The sequence below is a fragment of the Amphiura filiformis genome, chromosome 5 (genome assembly GCF_039555335.1).
Source record: "Amphiura filiformis chromosome 5, Afil_fr2py, whole genome shotgun sequence".
Lineage (NCBI taxonomy): Eukaryota > Metazoa > Echinodermata > Ophiuroidea > Amphilepidida > Amphiuridae > Amphiura > Amphiura filiformis.
Window position 1 is genome coordinate 33,509,676 of NC_092632.1, and position 15,783 is coordinate 33,525,458.

A 15,783-nucleotide genomic window follows, 5' to 3' on the forward strand; every position below is an offset into this window, starting at 1 on the left:
ATAGGCCCTACATGTAATGAATTTGATCTAATTTAAAATTTGTTCCTTCAAAACATTACTGCAAAAAATATTCGATTTTTTTTTTTTTTTTTTATAGGACACCCAGTGGATGAAGCCCAACCTCCTTGAATATACCAGTACTAGACCCGACGGAGGTAATAACTCAATGTACTAGTACATGCTGCCTGTAAATGGTGATGAAGTCATTGCAATTCAACAGCAACAAAATGGTCCTTCGAGTTCGAGGATGGAATGAGTCCTTGAAGATCAACGTCCAAATGAGACTTGCTGGTAGGCATAAAGAACCAAATAGAAAGATGAGATAGCCATAAAAGATCACAAAATATGACATCTCCGATGTTAAGTGTTTTCAACATATCCATTAACATTTGGAATGGGGGTCCATGCATTAAATCAGGTCCACAGTCCACACCTCTAGGAGGACCGAGACAATTTTCATCTGTATAGTAGCAAAAGGTGATAAGACATACATTACTATGAGTCCATACACCTGGATCTCCCACCCTTAAGAAGATCATCACTAGCACTCGGGTCACTAAATCAGAGGCAAGCCATCAAATGAAGAAGGTTGGTGGTAGAAATGCATGGGACTGTTCACGGATTGTGTCATGTAGGCCTACTCTATTCTTATACGGTTTGTCATGATGCCATTCACGACAGAGGGGTCAGATAACCATAAGCCCAATCGCCATTCTAACTTCCAGTTTTGAGAGCAGTTTTGGGACACTTTGACCTCTGACATATCGGGAATATTGACATAATTATTATTAATTTTCTTATTATTGTCGTAATGTTGATCAATAAAAATACTAAATAATTATTTTATAAAATACTTATATTGTTTATATTTGTTTTAATTATTGTAGAACATTTTAGCTTATATTTTGTACATATATAAAAACCCAATATTTCAGAATTTTCTGAAAGGTCAAAGGACAAAGTGTCCCAAAACTGCAAAACTGTCCTACAATGCATTGCAAACTTCCAATGCCGATTTGGCTTATTGTGGGCCAGGCATGGCTTCCAATTAATAGCGAAACCTATTTCAGAATTTTAAGTCATGCCTTCATAATATCAAGAGCGAGTTCAGGAGTGAGATCAAAAGAATTTGGTAAGTACTCTTTTAAGTAGGCCCTACCTTGTTCTACAAACTTATTGACCGACCCTAGCATAATTTAAATGGTGACAACATAGTGATAATAATCTGTACATGTATCATTGTAAAATGTAACAGTAGAGAAGAACAAAAATATTGAAGATTTTTAGTGATCAGACCAGAAGTTACTGACACATAGCTCAAGACAAGCAAGACCATTATTAGCACTACATAATTATATCTCTGACAGTGTGGAGTATCTTTAACCACCCCTCCCCTATTCAGAAATTTTATGACTCCTAGCCAGCCCCAACCAAGTTATTTCTGAACACTCCCTTTTCCCGTCCCTTTTACGCCAAATGGCAACAGTTCGGTGATTTCTGCAATTTTGCTGTGCACGCTATGCGCTCACCATGCAGAGGGAGGTATCGCGCAAGACGTAATTGCCAAGTGCCAGCATGGCAAAAACCGGAAACAATTCTGTTCGTGTTAACCTGCTGCTGCTACTAACTCAACATGCTCAACCTGCTGCAAAGTTTGTGCCACACATGCATTAAAATCACACGTGTACAGAATTGTGTATACTTAGCTATACTTCGCACTGACATGACACCATTTGCAAATGGCCTGGTAATCAAAAATATTAAAATCACAGAATATTTTATAGCATGATTTCTTGAGCAATTTTACCGCACTTGGGTTTTTTTTTGGGGGGGTGAGAAAAACCAGGAAAAACATTTTCTAGCCAATTTTTTACGGCAATTTAACTTTGGTATTTTGGTTTTCAGGCAACAATGTTTTTTGTTTTATTGTTAGTTATTATTAGGCATATTATTATTTTGCCACATTGTAATAGGCCTACAACTTTCAGCTTTTTATACAATATTTAAAAGTTCACCACAAAAATCGAGGCCACATATATAGGCCTACTCCCCACCCAGGCCCCATTCCCCGGCCCATTCCAGAAACAAAATACAGGACTAATTTGTAGTCACAAAATTGTAAGACTTGACACAAGTCTAAGCATTCAAAATCTTGAGTTAGCTCATAATTTTAATATTATATGTTGTTTTTGCTAATTGGTTATGAAAAAGATTGTAAAATGTGTTTTCCAAAAATTAGAATGCATAACTTGAAATTAGTCTTGGGGCATGATACGAAAAAGGTCGAAAAACGCCGTCAAAATGCATGTTTTTGGCCCTTATTTCCAAAAATTGACCACTGTTATTGAAACTTTATTTTCATTGCCAGTTAGGACTAACTAAAGGATTAGGATTTTACCGTATACATGTTTCATCTTGCAAAACAGGATAATATTTTTTTAATCCAAAAAAATTAGTTGTATTTTTCTGGAATGGGGAGTAGGCCTAAAACTTTGAGGAGATAGGGAGTTTTTTTTGTTATTGCTTCAAATGGCATTTCCGGGGGCACATCAAAAATTTTTGGTGGGTATGTTCCCGGAATTTTGAGGTGGTGGGCCTTTGGTCCGGAGTGGTGGGAGCTGACGGCGTAAGGGGCTGTGCAATAATTATGAGCCTCCCCGGGTTAAAATTTCTAGATAGCTCGCCAAAATCTTTAAATGGTCTATATAAGCCTAGGCCTACATGTTGCGAGCGCAGCGAGCAGGAAAATTTAATATTTAAGCGTTTCCATTTTTCCTAAACCAAAAATCGCTTGCCCCCCTCTCGTCTTGCCAAAATTTGCTTGCCCCCCCAAATTTTACCCTCCCCCAGGGCTCATAATTTATTACACAGCCCCTAAAAGGGGGTGATGCTGCGAACCGGGCTGCAAACAAGTAAAATGGGGACTTTTGGAACTGCGAACAGTCAAAATCAAGGGTCTTTCTCTCAGGGCCTTTCTTGGATTTTTGGTTGAAAAGCGCCTGAAAAAACAGAAATATGAGGAATGAGCAATTTTGGGGTCTTTAGGGCTGAAATGATCAAAATCAAGGGTCTTTCGGAGCTCTATTTTGGTCGAATATAGGGTCTTTCAGAGCTGCGAAATTTAAAAGGGGGGTCTTTCCGGGGTGCATACCCGTATGGTCATTTGTGTTAAGTGCCCCCAGGCATTTTGTAATCCACAGCATCATCCCCCAGACTTTTCTGCAAAAAATTTGAGATTTTTATACCACTGGAAACCTCTGGCTACAATGTTTATGTACAAAAACTTTCCTAGCAAAACGTTTAGTGAAATTTAAATTACATTCTGGTAAATTCAGGGGTGTACTCTTTTAAGCTGAATTCCTCTTTTTTAGCTTTTTCTTTCAGTTTTAGCCCATATATAGTATATAACACATTTCTTGACCGTTTGGGTATTTGTTTTTTGGGTCTTCCAATGTGGAACGTATGGGGGCTGTGGGGCAACTTACCTGTAAAAGTGGCACTGGTATCCCCGGTACTGGTATGTGCAGCGATTTAAGGTTCGCCAAAGACCTGCAGATTTGGAATGCTCCATGCAGTTCTTTTTGCTTCACTCCAAAAATTGCAGCTCTTTAGCTCACATTTTGACAATTTTCTTAGCTCTGCAATCTATAATTTGCCACAATTTTATTTCACTGCAGGAAAATATGTTTAAATTTCAGTTTCAGGGGGTCATAAAACCTTTCAACCCAAGATGGGGGATTATAAAATTGACTCTGGTCACTTGACATATTCATGACCCCTTTCCTCCACCCCTTCACCCATTGGTTACTCAAATTTGGTTTCAGGGGTGTGCTGCTGAAGAATTTGAAAGTAGACCCATCAATATACTAAAAGTCCAAATGTTTGGCCAAATTTAACCCAAACTATCCAAGTTTTTACAAATTGTTCCCCCAATTTTGGGCACATTTCATAAATTTTGACTAGATTGAGGCAAAATTGGGATATTTTCAAAATTATTTTGAAAAAAAAGCACCCATCCATATACCAAAATAAAAAAAAAAAAATGGGTTATTGATATACCAAAAGGCCAAAATGCTACCCAATTACACCAAAAAAAAGTAGCCAGAGTTTGCCTCACAGTGGAGACATAAAAATACTGAAATACCCTGAAAATCACCTGTACCTTAAATTGTAAACACAAACTGAATTTTCATTATGTAAAACAAAATTATTGACTTCAAAAAGCATGTGTGTCAAACATAAGAGTAAATTGCAATATGTTTATTATTTTCAATTTTGTTCTGAAATTGATAAAAAACAAAACAACAACAAACAAAAACAACAACATCTAAATGCTCTAAAACAGGAGTTCCTAACCTGGTCATAATCCCAAATGGAATCACAAGCTCAAAATATGGGGTCAAAAACTCAAAATATGGGGTCAAAAACTCAAAATATGGGGTCGAAAACTCAAAATATGGGGTCAAAATATGAAAACTCAAAATATGGGGTCAAAAACTCAAAGTGGGGGCAAGCTCAAAATGTGAGTCACAAGCTCAACATGCCGGACAAGATTTTGCATGATTGCAATTTGCAAGTACAAAACAATTTCTTTACGATAGTGATTTGAAAAATGGAGTAAATAGGGTTGTGTTTACTAAATGGTTAAAACCCCTGCTTTAGATACATGTACATGTAAAACATACAACAATACAAATATAATTGTGAGGAATATGACTGTAAAAATACATTTATAAAACATGAATATTTAATCTATGAATTAGTACTGTGCATAATACATCATAATCACTTGAAGCCATGTGATCTGGAGAGCAAAGATTTCTATTCTGTGGACTGGTCTGACACTGATCCTTTTAAAGGATTGGGGCTTAATGTGTCCTATTCAAATTGGAGGCACTACCATATACAGGAACAGATATGTTACCTTACTCTCAAATGTCTTTCCGTTAAAGAAAGATTTGAAAAAGAGGGTCATTCTAATGATGCTCATTAGTAACATATGATAGCAACTTTGAAAGTTGTAATCAAATACCTGCCACTATTGGTACTGAATTTCACTGAATTCGATAGCCAAGTAGTCAAAATCAAATGAGTGTAAACAGGGTCCTTGTAAACACACTAGGGCAATTCAGAACAGAAATCTTCTCTCTTATAAGTACCTTATATGCGGATTGCGGTTTTAGATTTTCTCTACCGGAAGTCAATTTGTGTCGAAATTCCTTCCCACAATGCAATAAGCATTTTGCATAACAATAGATACAGTTCAGAGGTTAATCAATATTCTTTGTTATGCAACACGCATATTGCATTGTGGGAAGGAATTTCGGCACAAATTGACTTCCGGTAGAGAAACCCTAACTCCGCGTATTACAAGCTATTAATATTAAAAATATAAGACACAACTGGCTTCCTAATTTAATGAAAGACTATCACTATTATCTTGAATACCTTATGAATGTTACTTAACTTGATACATGTATTTCATACAATGTTCTTTCCCTATACACCAATCCGAGAAGCGTTTACTGTATTTGGCCCTCTATTGACGGAACCACCGATGTACCAGTCTGCGGAGATATAATTTGTTCAATCATATCATGTTCGTGTATTGAAAATCACTGTTGTGTACAATGTACAAAAACCCCCGACCTTGTGACACCACAGTTTTACGTCGGGGACACCGAGTAATGGCGTAAATCGGATTGGTGTATATTCTCTCTCTCTCTACTTTCCAATTTAAAATACTACCAATATCATTAATTTTATACTTAAGATACTTTTTATCATCAGGCATTACAAGTCTGTGACTTATAGTCACTGTGACTAGGATCACACAAGCGATACCCTGGACTGGTCAATTATGATTGCATTAAAATCACATTACAACATGTGTAGCATTTGTCTGCTCCATGTCATCTGCATATTTAATATAACCATGCCATCAACTGTGAATTACAACATCACTAGGCCAGTTCATAGCAAGATCATGTCATAATTGAGTGCATAAATTTCCCATGTGTCCCCATAATCGTTTCATTAATAATGTTTGCGCAGCGAACCAAGATGTTGACCTCAGTTTAGCGCATACAGTATTTACTGTGTTAGTGCTACTGTCCAAGCCTCAAAGAATTCATATTTTCATGGGAGCTATTTTATCCACTTTTCTTAGGAAAGATCGCCCCATCCATTGAGTGTTGCAAATTTTACGGGGGTAGTTTAGACAAAACCAGTAGAAATCGTAACATATTCTTTGAGCCCTGCTACCTCATTCATACATGTGTGACAGAACCAGACATATACATGTGTATCAGGGTTTTCATTGCACCATTCGATATTAATCAGATTACATTACATTGAATCTAGGGGAGAGTCAAACTAGAATATTTGAACATTCCACCTACTTAATAACTTAAATGGTTAATTTTAATGGCATGGCATAATTATTGTAATAACAAAAATGCCATTGGGAATACAATTTGATTGGTATAAAAACAATGAGAAATAAAAATTATATTCATTGGTTATCTTTCAAATTATCAAACCGATCATAAATACTGTATAGGCTTAAAAAAACAAGACAAGACTGTTTCCCTTAGGCCACTAGTATTTCCTATTTTGTTTTGTTTTTTATTTGAGAAATCCTGTAAAAAATTATATCTTCATGCAAAAAAAATGAATGCCAACAATTTTCTTGTACATTTCCTTTTTACAACCTATATGAAATCAATAAATACAACACGAAAATTAATCTATAGTTTTCCTAAATCTTTTATTTTCATACTCTGCACTGATTTAACATTAAATATTATTGTGATTTGAGGCATACCATAAATCCTGACTTTGAAAAAAAAAAAAACAGTGAATTTTGCATTTTGGTTTTCAGGCCACCTGCAGGAAACAAACTTGTTTTTTTTAAAGCCTAACATCAAATATTGGCAGTGAAAGGATGCAAAACAGAGCTTCAAATACATGTAATAATCATCTTGCTTTAAAAAAGTCATCAGATTCAAATATTATAATTAAAACTAAGATAGCCGACCTCCACCACAGGCTGTATCAAAATGATTGCTACCCAAAAATTTCTAGTGCTTATGCAACATACGACCCACCTAATTTGTAGATTAATATTATGACAGGTCATTTTATGATGATCTATAAATATTGCATTTGGAGAAGCAGGCTTTTCAATAAATATCACAACTTAATGGGTAACAAATCATTTTGATACAACCTGTACAGTATAAAAACATAAAATAACTTTTATATACTGAGAACTAAAAAGGGTATCGACGAGATGTATTGACCTCAAAGAAATTAGCTCCAAAGAGTCTAACTCTGCCATATTTGCATGTCGCTCATGGAGGTTAAAATAATACACCTCCAGATTATTTAGCCATTTGCCTGGTAAATGTAGATTTAAGTAGTGTGCTCATTTTGTGATCTGTGTGTAACATGTGCCAAAGACTGTATGCACGCAACCCTTTGTAATGCTCAAGCTTAAAGACAAAAGTAATGGCTCCATATCAGGCTTGTGCTGCTGATAAATGCAGGAGGTACACTATTTCGGTCTCCATGTATGACAAACCAAGATGGTGGAGTTGCCATAGAATCATACACACAGGGCAATTTGTCATTCTTTGGGCCTAATATCTTTGAGTGGCCTTCATAGGCAAGGGGTGAGTGCATCAAAGCTTGTTCCCATATCATATTTGGCAACTCAAGAGAATGTGCTACTGGAGGTCATAGTTCACCATCTCTATGTAAAGGAATAGCATCATCACGCGTTACTATACTGAAAGCCATGTGTCCAACAATTGGATATTTTGCTTTGTAGACATCATTAAAGATTTCGTCTAGACTTTTTACTTCTGCATCTGTTAATCCAGTCTGTAAAAGAGATAAAGATAACAAGACACAATGATTGCAAAGTTTTAAACTGTATTCAATATACCGTATTACATGTTGAGAGTGAAATTTAAATGAGACAAATGATACATATGATTTGATATATGGGCTTAATTACTGATGTTGAATTTATCCCTAGCATACTTGGTTGCAAAGTTATGAACTTTTTATATGTCCATTTTCTTATGTTTTTTATTGTTTTTTTGCCCCTTATTTTTGCTCATTTGTATCGCTATTTCATAATTGCTGACTTTGATCTGATTGGATCAAACCATGTGACATTTACTCTTGGTGAGTCAGAGGCATCAGAACACTTGTAGATGCTGCATAGTTGCGGACCCCAGGGTTGCGGACGCGAAAAAAGCTACCTTAATGCATTGACGTTAATTTCTCGCCGATAGTAAAATAGTTAAATACTATTACCCCTACAGACCTTGTGAACAAGTAAGGTACTGAGAAAGCCAGTAATAATAATAATACTCCATTTTCAAAACATTGTCCTTCTTTGATATGAGTGAATCAGATCAAGCAATTCCATGGTTTCCACATCTCAATTTGGACTGCAATTGCCACATTCTGGGGTTGACATAAATTGGTATGAAGGCAAAACCTGTTAGATTATCATGTTCAATCTCACAAATGACCCTTTGCATTTGTTAACCCTGTTGATGAACTCAATAGTTATACTTGTTTTGCAGTACACTGATCAGAAGGAGGAGGACAATTATTTAAAGCCTTTTGTTAGCCAATGAACATTAGAAATATCTTGGTTAGAGTAAAAAAAGATTTAGTGAATCAGTGTCACATTTTATCCTGGCCCCAATTCCCTCAATTTCTTAGCTTGGTTCTGAGTTCAAGTGCGACCACTTCACATTGTGAACTGACATCACTTTAGGAACAGTTCCTTACCACATCTGATGTCATGTCTTCTTCCTTCAATGACCATTTAGCCACTGCTCTGGTACAATCCTTGCCAGCCAATGCATTGTAAGAAGCTCCTTTGCCATAATAATCTGATTTGAACAAAAAAGGATATGTACAGATCAGTAAATAGAAAAACTGACAAGTGCTAGTGATTTCCAAGGTCAGAAATTCGATGAGAGTCCAAGAATCCTTTCTCATAAAGATTCTCCTGCCAGATATTTGCGACAATCTAAGTAGATTCTTGTAAATACATTTGACATAAGTTATACATTAGTTACATCATAGTCAGTGTCCGAAATAAGGAAAATATGGAGGTTGCCCGAGGACACCTAAAGCATAAATTCTGCATGTCCTCAAGACATTTTGTTTGTCCCCAAAATGTGTCATATTTTTGGAGGTAAAATATAGTGGTTGTCCAGGGGATAAGTACAATGTTCAATTTGGTTGTCCCCAGTGATTTTTGAAAAAGAGGACAAGAGGATAAGTCCTTATTTCAAACACTGATCATAGTTATCATGTAAAAGGAGATAAAAAAGATATAATCCAATGATTCTCATCAAAGTCATATATACTCAGGGAATCGCTGGCCGGGCAAGTAAAACCCCTGTGGCAACAAGTTGGTGATCTTGTGTGGGGCACCCGAGAGGTCTAAGGTTCGAGTCATATATACTAAAAAAATCACTGGCCGGGCAAGCGAAACCCATGTGGCTACAAGTCTGTGATCTTGTGTGGGGCACCCGAGGGGTCTAAGGTTCGAATCCTGGGGGTGCCAAGTAACTACTTTGTTCATCTTCTCTCTTTTTTTGTTCCTTCTTTCCTTTCCAATAGCCAAAAACCATGTTTAGTGTTAGGGTTTAAGTTTAATATGCCTGAAAGAACATGTACAAACTGCAATTTTGTTACCATTTTTATTTTTTTTAAAGTAGATTAGCCATCGCCCTTTTTTGTATGTTACTTGCTACTTGTGATGGTGATTTGATCAGGCTTTCCCAACGTAACCCTTTTATATGTACTAGAACTTGCAACAATCATTCAAAATTGCCAATTACCTTTTCCTTCAGTTACATCAAATACAGCTCCTTTAATAGACAGATAAATTGGTAGGTCAGGCTAGAAAGAAACAAGTACAAACAATTACATAATTATATAATTTTAAAACTGACTCAGTCAAATTGCTATGCTCTCTACTCTAATAACATGTCCGTGGCTGCAGCCACTCTATTGGTCAGTGCCTTAAAAGTAAAGTATGGTAATGCCTTTTGCTCACATATAAGGCACTTCATGGTCTTGCACCATCTTACATCAGTGAACATATTCATATTCCATTCCGGCTGCTGCAAAAACAATATATTCAATGTTTTTATTTCAATGTCAATGTTCCTTTGAACATCGCAACAGCTTATCTACTATGCCCACATTTGTTGTTTTTGTCCCCATCTGCGTAGTCTAGTGTGTCTTTTAATTGTTTCCCCTTGCTGGAGAAGTCTAGCCAAGAATTTGCTCACCGATAGCTTCACACTCTAGGCTAGACACCATTGCATTCCAAATCTAGTCGGATTCACTGTTCAAGCATGGCACCGTGTAAAAAAATGGAAGTCCAGAAGTAAACAGAGCCGACCACAACAGACGATTGCATCAAAAATGTTACTATTTTAGACTGGCCAAAGAGATACAGATTTTAACTCATAGAAATAACCTTTAAATCCAAATTTCAACATTAACAGAATAACCTCCAGTGCAAAAAACTGCACCGCTGTCTGACCGAAAAAACGGGCGATCATTTCCTTTAGACCAAGGGTGAAAATAAGAGAACTTGAACCAGGGGCCACTTTGGCAAAAAAAGTGGCCCCTGGTTCCCCAAGATTTGGACGAACCAGGGGCTATTTCCAATTACCATTTCAGAGTTTCTGGGGCCCAAACGGCTCCTGTCTCCCACTTAATTTCACCCCTGCTTTAGACCACCCTCGCTTTGCTCGAGAAGTCTAGCCAAGAATTTGCTCACTGATAGCTTCACATTCTAGGTTAGAGACAATTGCATTCAAAATCTAGTCAGATTTGTTGAAGAATGACACAGTGTAGAGCAATGGAAAGTTCAGAAGTAAACACAACCGAACACAACAGGCGATTGCATCAAAAATGTTGCTAAAATTACACTTCAGCAAAATTTTAGACTGTCCAAAAAAGGCAAATCTTGCTCAAAATATAAAGTTGACTCATCGAAATAACTTTCATCCAAATTTCAATATTAACACAATAAATAATCTCCAGTGCAAAAAACTGCACCGCTGTCCGACCGACAAATCATAGCAAACCACTCTAGCATCGAATGTGTAACTATCGTGTGCAAATTCAAAGCTAGAGTTCTTGAGTAATCCCCGCTATACATGTTTAGGGACTAAATTATTACTTTTGCATCAAAATTTACTTTTGCATCAAGGTTAAACAGTTGCCAAACACTTTGAAGTCAAGGTTTAATGTATTGGAAGTAGGGCAGGTCTTTGATAAATGAGGCAAATTATGGGGTAATTAAAACAACTTTTTGAAAACAAGTGAAAACAGCTATTCTGCCAGGAAGTTTTTGTCTCAAAAACAATAAAAAAATTATTGGAAAAGCAAAACACACACCTTCGTAAAATCAACATCACTTCTGTCACATAAAAAGATGATCCTGGATGAGTAGAAAGTGGCAAAGAATTCGTGAAATGGGGGCATTTTTTAAAGAAAAATACATCACGTTTTTCAAGAAATTCGCCATCTTGAATAAATGCTGAATTGCGTCAGCGTCACACAGTAAAAAACTGTCAAACTTGCTTGAAAATGCTAATATGCGAGGGTGCACGAGCGTGCACATCAAAAGCTTGTGCTACGCGAAGACTGGAGTTTGCATCACCGGTTTTGCATTCAGCTCTTTTACGTCAGAAATTGCGATAACAACATGAATGTTGGAACAAAATAAAGCTTGTTCAAAAAAATAAAAGGTATGTTTGTATTGCTAAAAACATGTTTTGGAAAGGTTTTCCAAGACTGGTAAAGTTGTTTCTACGATCCGCCAAGCTTTGCCATAAGAATGATTGGCGTTATAAAATTACCGGAAGTAAATTGTTTTCCTTTGTTTATGGTCACGGCCACAATGCTTTGTGGGTAAAAATGATGTCATTCTGCTTAGAAGTCGCGATAACGGTGGTTCATAACCGGCTAAGCTCAATAGATAAAGAAGCTTAGCAAATCGATAGTGCACCATTCATACCTGATTGCTCAGTATCGACTCATAACGATCATAGTACAAAGGGAACTGGGTTTGTGAATTCTCCTTCTATTAATACCTACCATGGACATATCCATGTATCAACATGATTAATATTAGGCCAAGTAAAATAAAAAACATGTTTCATGTCCGGGTTTTTGAAAAAAAGGAGGTAGAGGGGCCTTTTTATTTGATATTTTTTATCGCAAAATTAGTGTAAATACCCATAATTAGAGCTGTTTTAGCGTATGACAATAATGCCTGGAAAAAGGAGGAGGCCTCTTTTTATTTGTTGTTCTGAGAGATAGGCCCCCTCTAACTACATGTATCACAAAACCTCATAAAAGTGTTCCTTGTTTATTAACAAGGCTAGGGACAGGCACATCTGAGCGAGGGCGCTATTTATTTTACTTGATAATAAAGCCCTATGTAAATCTGTGCCATTTTGTGCCACTGAAAACACCATTTTTGGAGAAAATCTTATCAATACGCGGAGGGAGGGTGTCTGATGGAGGGTGCGCCGAGAGGGGAGGGGGCACTCGAATATGAAAGTAACGTACCTGTCCCTACCAGAGTATGACACTAGGGGTCTATCGAGGCGATTATGGTAAAAAAGGGGTTATTCAGTGGGGCCTCCAAGAAAATGTGTGAGAACGCTAAAATTCAGTGCCACTAACCGTTAAATATAACTTTCTGGGCAACGTTTTGTGAAAATTTGCCTTTTGAAACTGAAATTGCTACAAAATGTTAAATTTGTTCAATCTGTGAGCGCCTAAAATATTTGCAGATTTGGTGTAAATTTCTTTTTAAAAAAGGGGATCATTGGGTGTAAGCTGGTGAAAAAAGGGGTCATTGGGTGACAGATTTGCAAAATAAATCTGAGGGATTGAGTGAGTATAACAACATTATCACAGATCTGGATATTCACTTAAATAAAAGTTTAGCTTCTTACATGACAGGAGCTAACATGATTATCAACATCTGATTATTACTGGATGAATAATCTACACCAAGACAGCAAGATTATCATCACCGTTTACTCCCGTTTACTAAACACTCCCGTTTACTAACCGCTCCCGTTTACTCAACTAGCGGGGACCCGCGCGAAGCTCAGGTAATGACCAAACTGCGCGTCAAATGCATGCGCTGATTAGTGGCGAGTCACGCACCCTGACACGCATCTGCGTCTGGGTTTATAGGTCGCGCACGCCGCAGAGGGCTGTCTGATGGTCTGAGGAGGGGGGGGGTGGTGTCCACTCAGAATTGAACACTTGATCAAAATAAAGGCCTAGGCCTAATTGGAGCCATTTCGGGACCATTTCTGTTTTGTCATTGCTTTAAAGTGTACAGGTGTCCAAAACAGAAGCCAAAACGGACACTTCTTTATACGCAGGGGGTATCAAGGGGGGGGGGGTTGAGTATTTGAAAAAAAAAATCCAAATAAAGGCTCAATTGAAGCACCATTTTGACACTAATGTTGTTCTCAAAAACGTAAGTGTACAGCTGTCCGAAACAGAAGCAAAAACGGGCACTTCTTAATACCTAGGGGCCCCCTGAGTAGGCCCTATTTGAAAAAAAATTCAAAATAAAGACCGAATTGAAGCTATTTCGCGACCACTTTGACACTATAATAGTTGTTATCGGATGTCCAAAACAAGCTTCTTAATACGCGGAGGGAGGGTGTCTGATGGAGGGTGCGCCGAGAGGGGAGGGGGCACTCGAATATGAAAGTAACGTACCTGTCCCTACCAGAGTATGACACTAGGGGTCTATCAAGGCGATTATGGTATAAAAAGGGGTTATTCAGTGGGGGCCTCAAGAAAATGTGTGAGAACGCTAAAATTCAGTGCCATTAACCGTTAAATATAACTTTCTGGCAACGTTTTGTGAAAATTTGCCTTTTGAAACTGAAATTGCTACAAAATGTTAAATTTGTTCACAATGCGCGGCAAAGCGCTAAATATTTGCAGATTTGGTGTAAATTTCTTTTTTAAAAAAGGGGGTCATTGGGTGTAAGCTGGTGAAAAAAGAGGGTCATTGGGTGACAGATTTGCAAAATAAATCTGAGGGATTGAGTGAGTATAACAACATTATCACAGATCTGGATATTCACTTAAATAAAAGTTTAGCTTCTTACATGACAGGAGCTAACATGATTATCAACATCTGATTATTACTGGATGAATAATCTACACCAAGACAGCAAGATTATCATCACCGTTTACTCCCGTTTACTAAATACTCCCGTTTACTAACCGCTCCCGTTTACTCAATTTTTGGAGAAAATGATGAATAAAACCAAAATTAATCTGTTTCAGATGCTCTAGTTTGCATTGACAACAGATTCAATGCTTTAGGAAGCAGAATGCAACATTGACTTCACTTTTGAATATTTTTTTTCTGTGAGATATGCCTTGGTGAAAATCACCGCTTTGGTCAAAAAAGGGGTCAAAAAGGGGCAATTTTGGGAAAAAATTCTGTTTTGACCCAAAATTCATCTTCTGACAAAAGGGAAACATGGTTTGACAAAAACTTTCATCCTTTTCACATAACAATTCCAGTTTACTTATTTGCTGGGAGAAAGCACTTTTTTGTTATCGCTTGGGAAAATCATTGTTTTTGCCTAAAATGGGCCCAAAATGGCCGAAAAATGGCAAAAAAACTTTTTTACCACCTTATTGAATTTTCATACAAAATTTCACAGATGTGTTGAAAATGATAACATACATAATATTCAACAAAAATTAGATTAAATTACCGTACAGTGAAAACAAAAAATTGACAGGGGGGCACAAAAATTATCAAGTCCCCCTGCACTCCTATAGGCTATGCCTGGCAAGTCTTATATCAGAGAAAATGGCCCAATGTTCCGACAGTAATTTCGTCATACCTTCACTTAGCAATAATAATAATAATATAATAATAATATTTATTTCAATTGCCATAAATTACAAACATGAAAAAAAACCATTAAAAGCAATTTAATTTTAAATGACAATCCAGGAAAGAATAAGTAGACTAAACAGTCCTTGGACTTGACAGAAAATGTTGTGGTAGTCAGATAATCCCCTATAATCCAATGCAATAATAATAGGATGCAATGCTGTCTTTAACCGCTTGTATGGATGTGTTATGAACTCACAGTCACTTCTGGATGAAGAACCAGTCATGAACTCAGTAGTCAGTCAATCAATCATGAACTTACATTGGATCCGTCATATATCGCCAACTCTGCAGCTGTGAAAGCTCTCAGAGGGGCCTTTTTCTCATTGAGCTTTAGTTTTGGTTCGTCTTTTAAATCCCCATCTCCTCCGTCACTTTCAACATAATGAAAGCAAACGAAAACTAATAAACCCAGAGTTTTAAGAAACTTCATCTTCGAGAAATCCAAGATTGTTGATCACGACTACGACCTTTGTACTTTGACCTACACTGACCCTGAAGTCGTAAATGACAGTAAAATGTAAAATAGGCCGTGATTGGTCAGAAACGTTACAGATTTTGTTCTGCGACCAATCGAGAAGAGGTTTCTTTAACAGGTTAAACCACGTATAATTTGACCATATACGAGGATATACATACAAGAAATATCACTATTTTTACAATATAGAAGGCAAAAAATAAAAAAGTAAATAAGAAAAACACACTAAAAAACAGTAAAACAAATATTCAAATTACAGTTTAGATTTATAAGTCTATTTTTATTTTTA

At 36.9% G+C, this 15,783-nt stretch overlaps 1 protein-coding gene across 1 annotated transcript; it reads right to left on the bottom strand.

Moving 5' to 3' along the window:
• Positions 1-7,672: 7,672 nt before the first annotated feature.
• Positions 7,673-15,547, bottom strand: LOC140153009 (uncharacterized). Its single transcript, XM_072175583.1, has 4 exons — positions 15,279-15,547; positions 9,879-9,939; positions 8,815-8,918; positions 7,673-7,887 (listed from the first exon to the last, which is right to left on the bottom strand). Exons 1-4 carry the CDS (start codon positions 15,447-15,449, stop codon positions 7,741-7,743), a joined length of 483 nt encoding a protein of 160 aa, XP_072031684.1. The 5' UTR covers positions 15,450-15,547; the 3' UTR covers positions 7,673-7,740.
• Between the last annotated feature and the right edge of the window lie 236 nt (positions 15,548-15,783).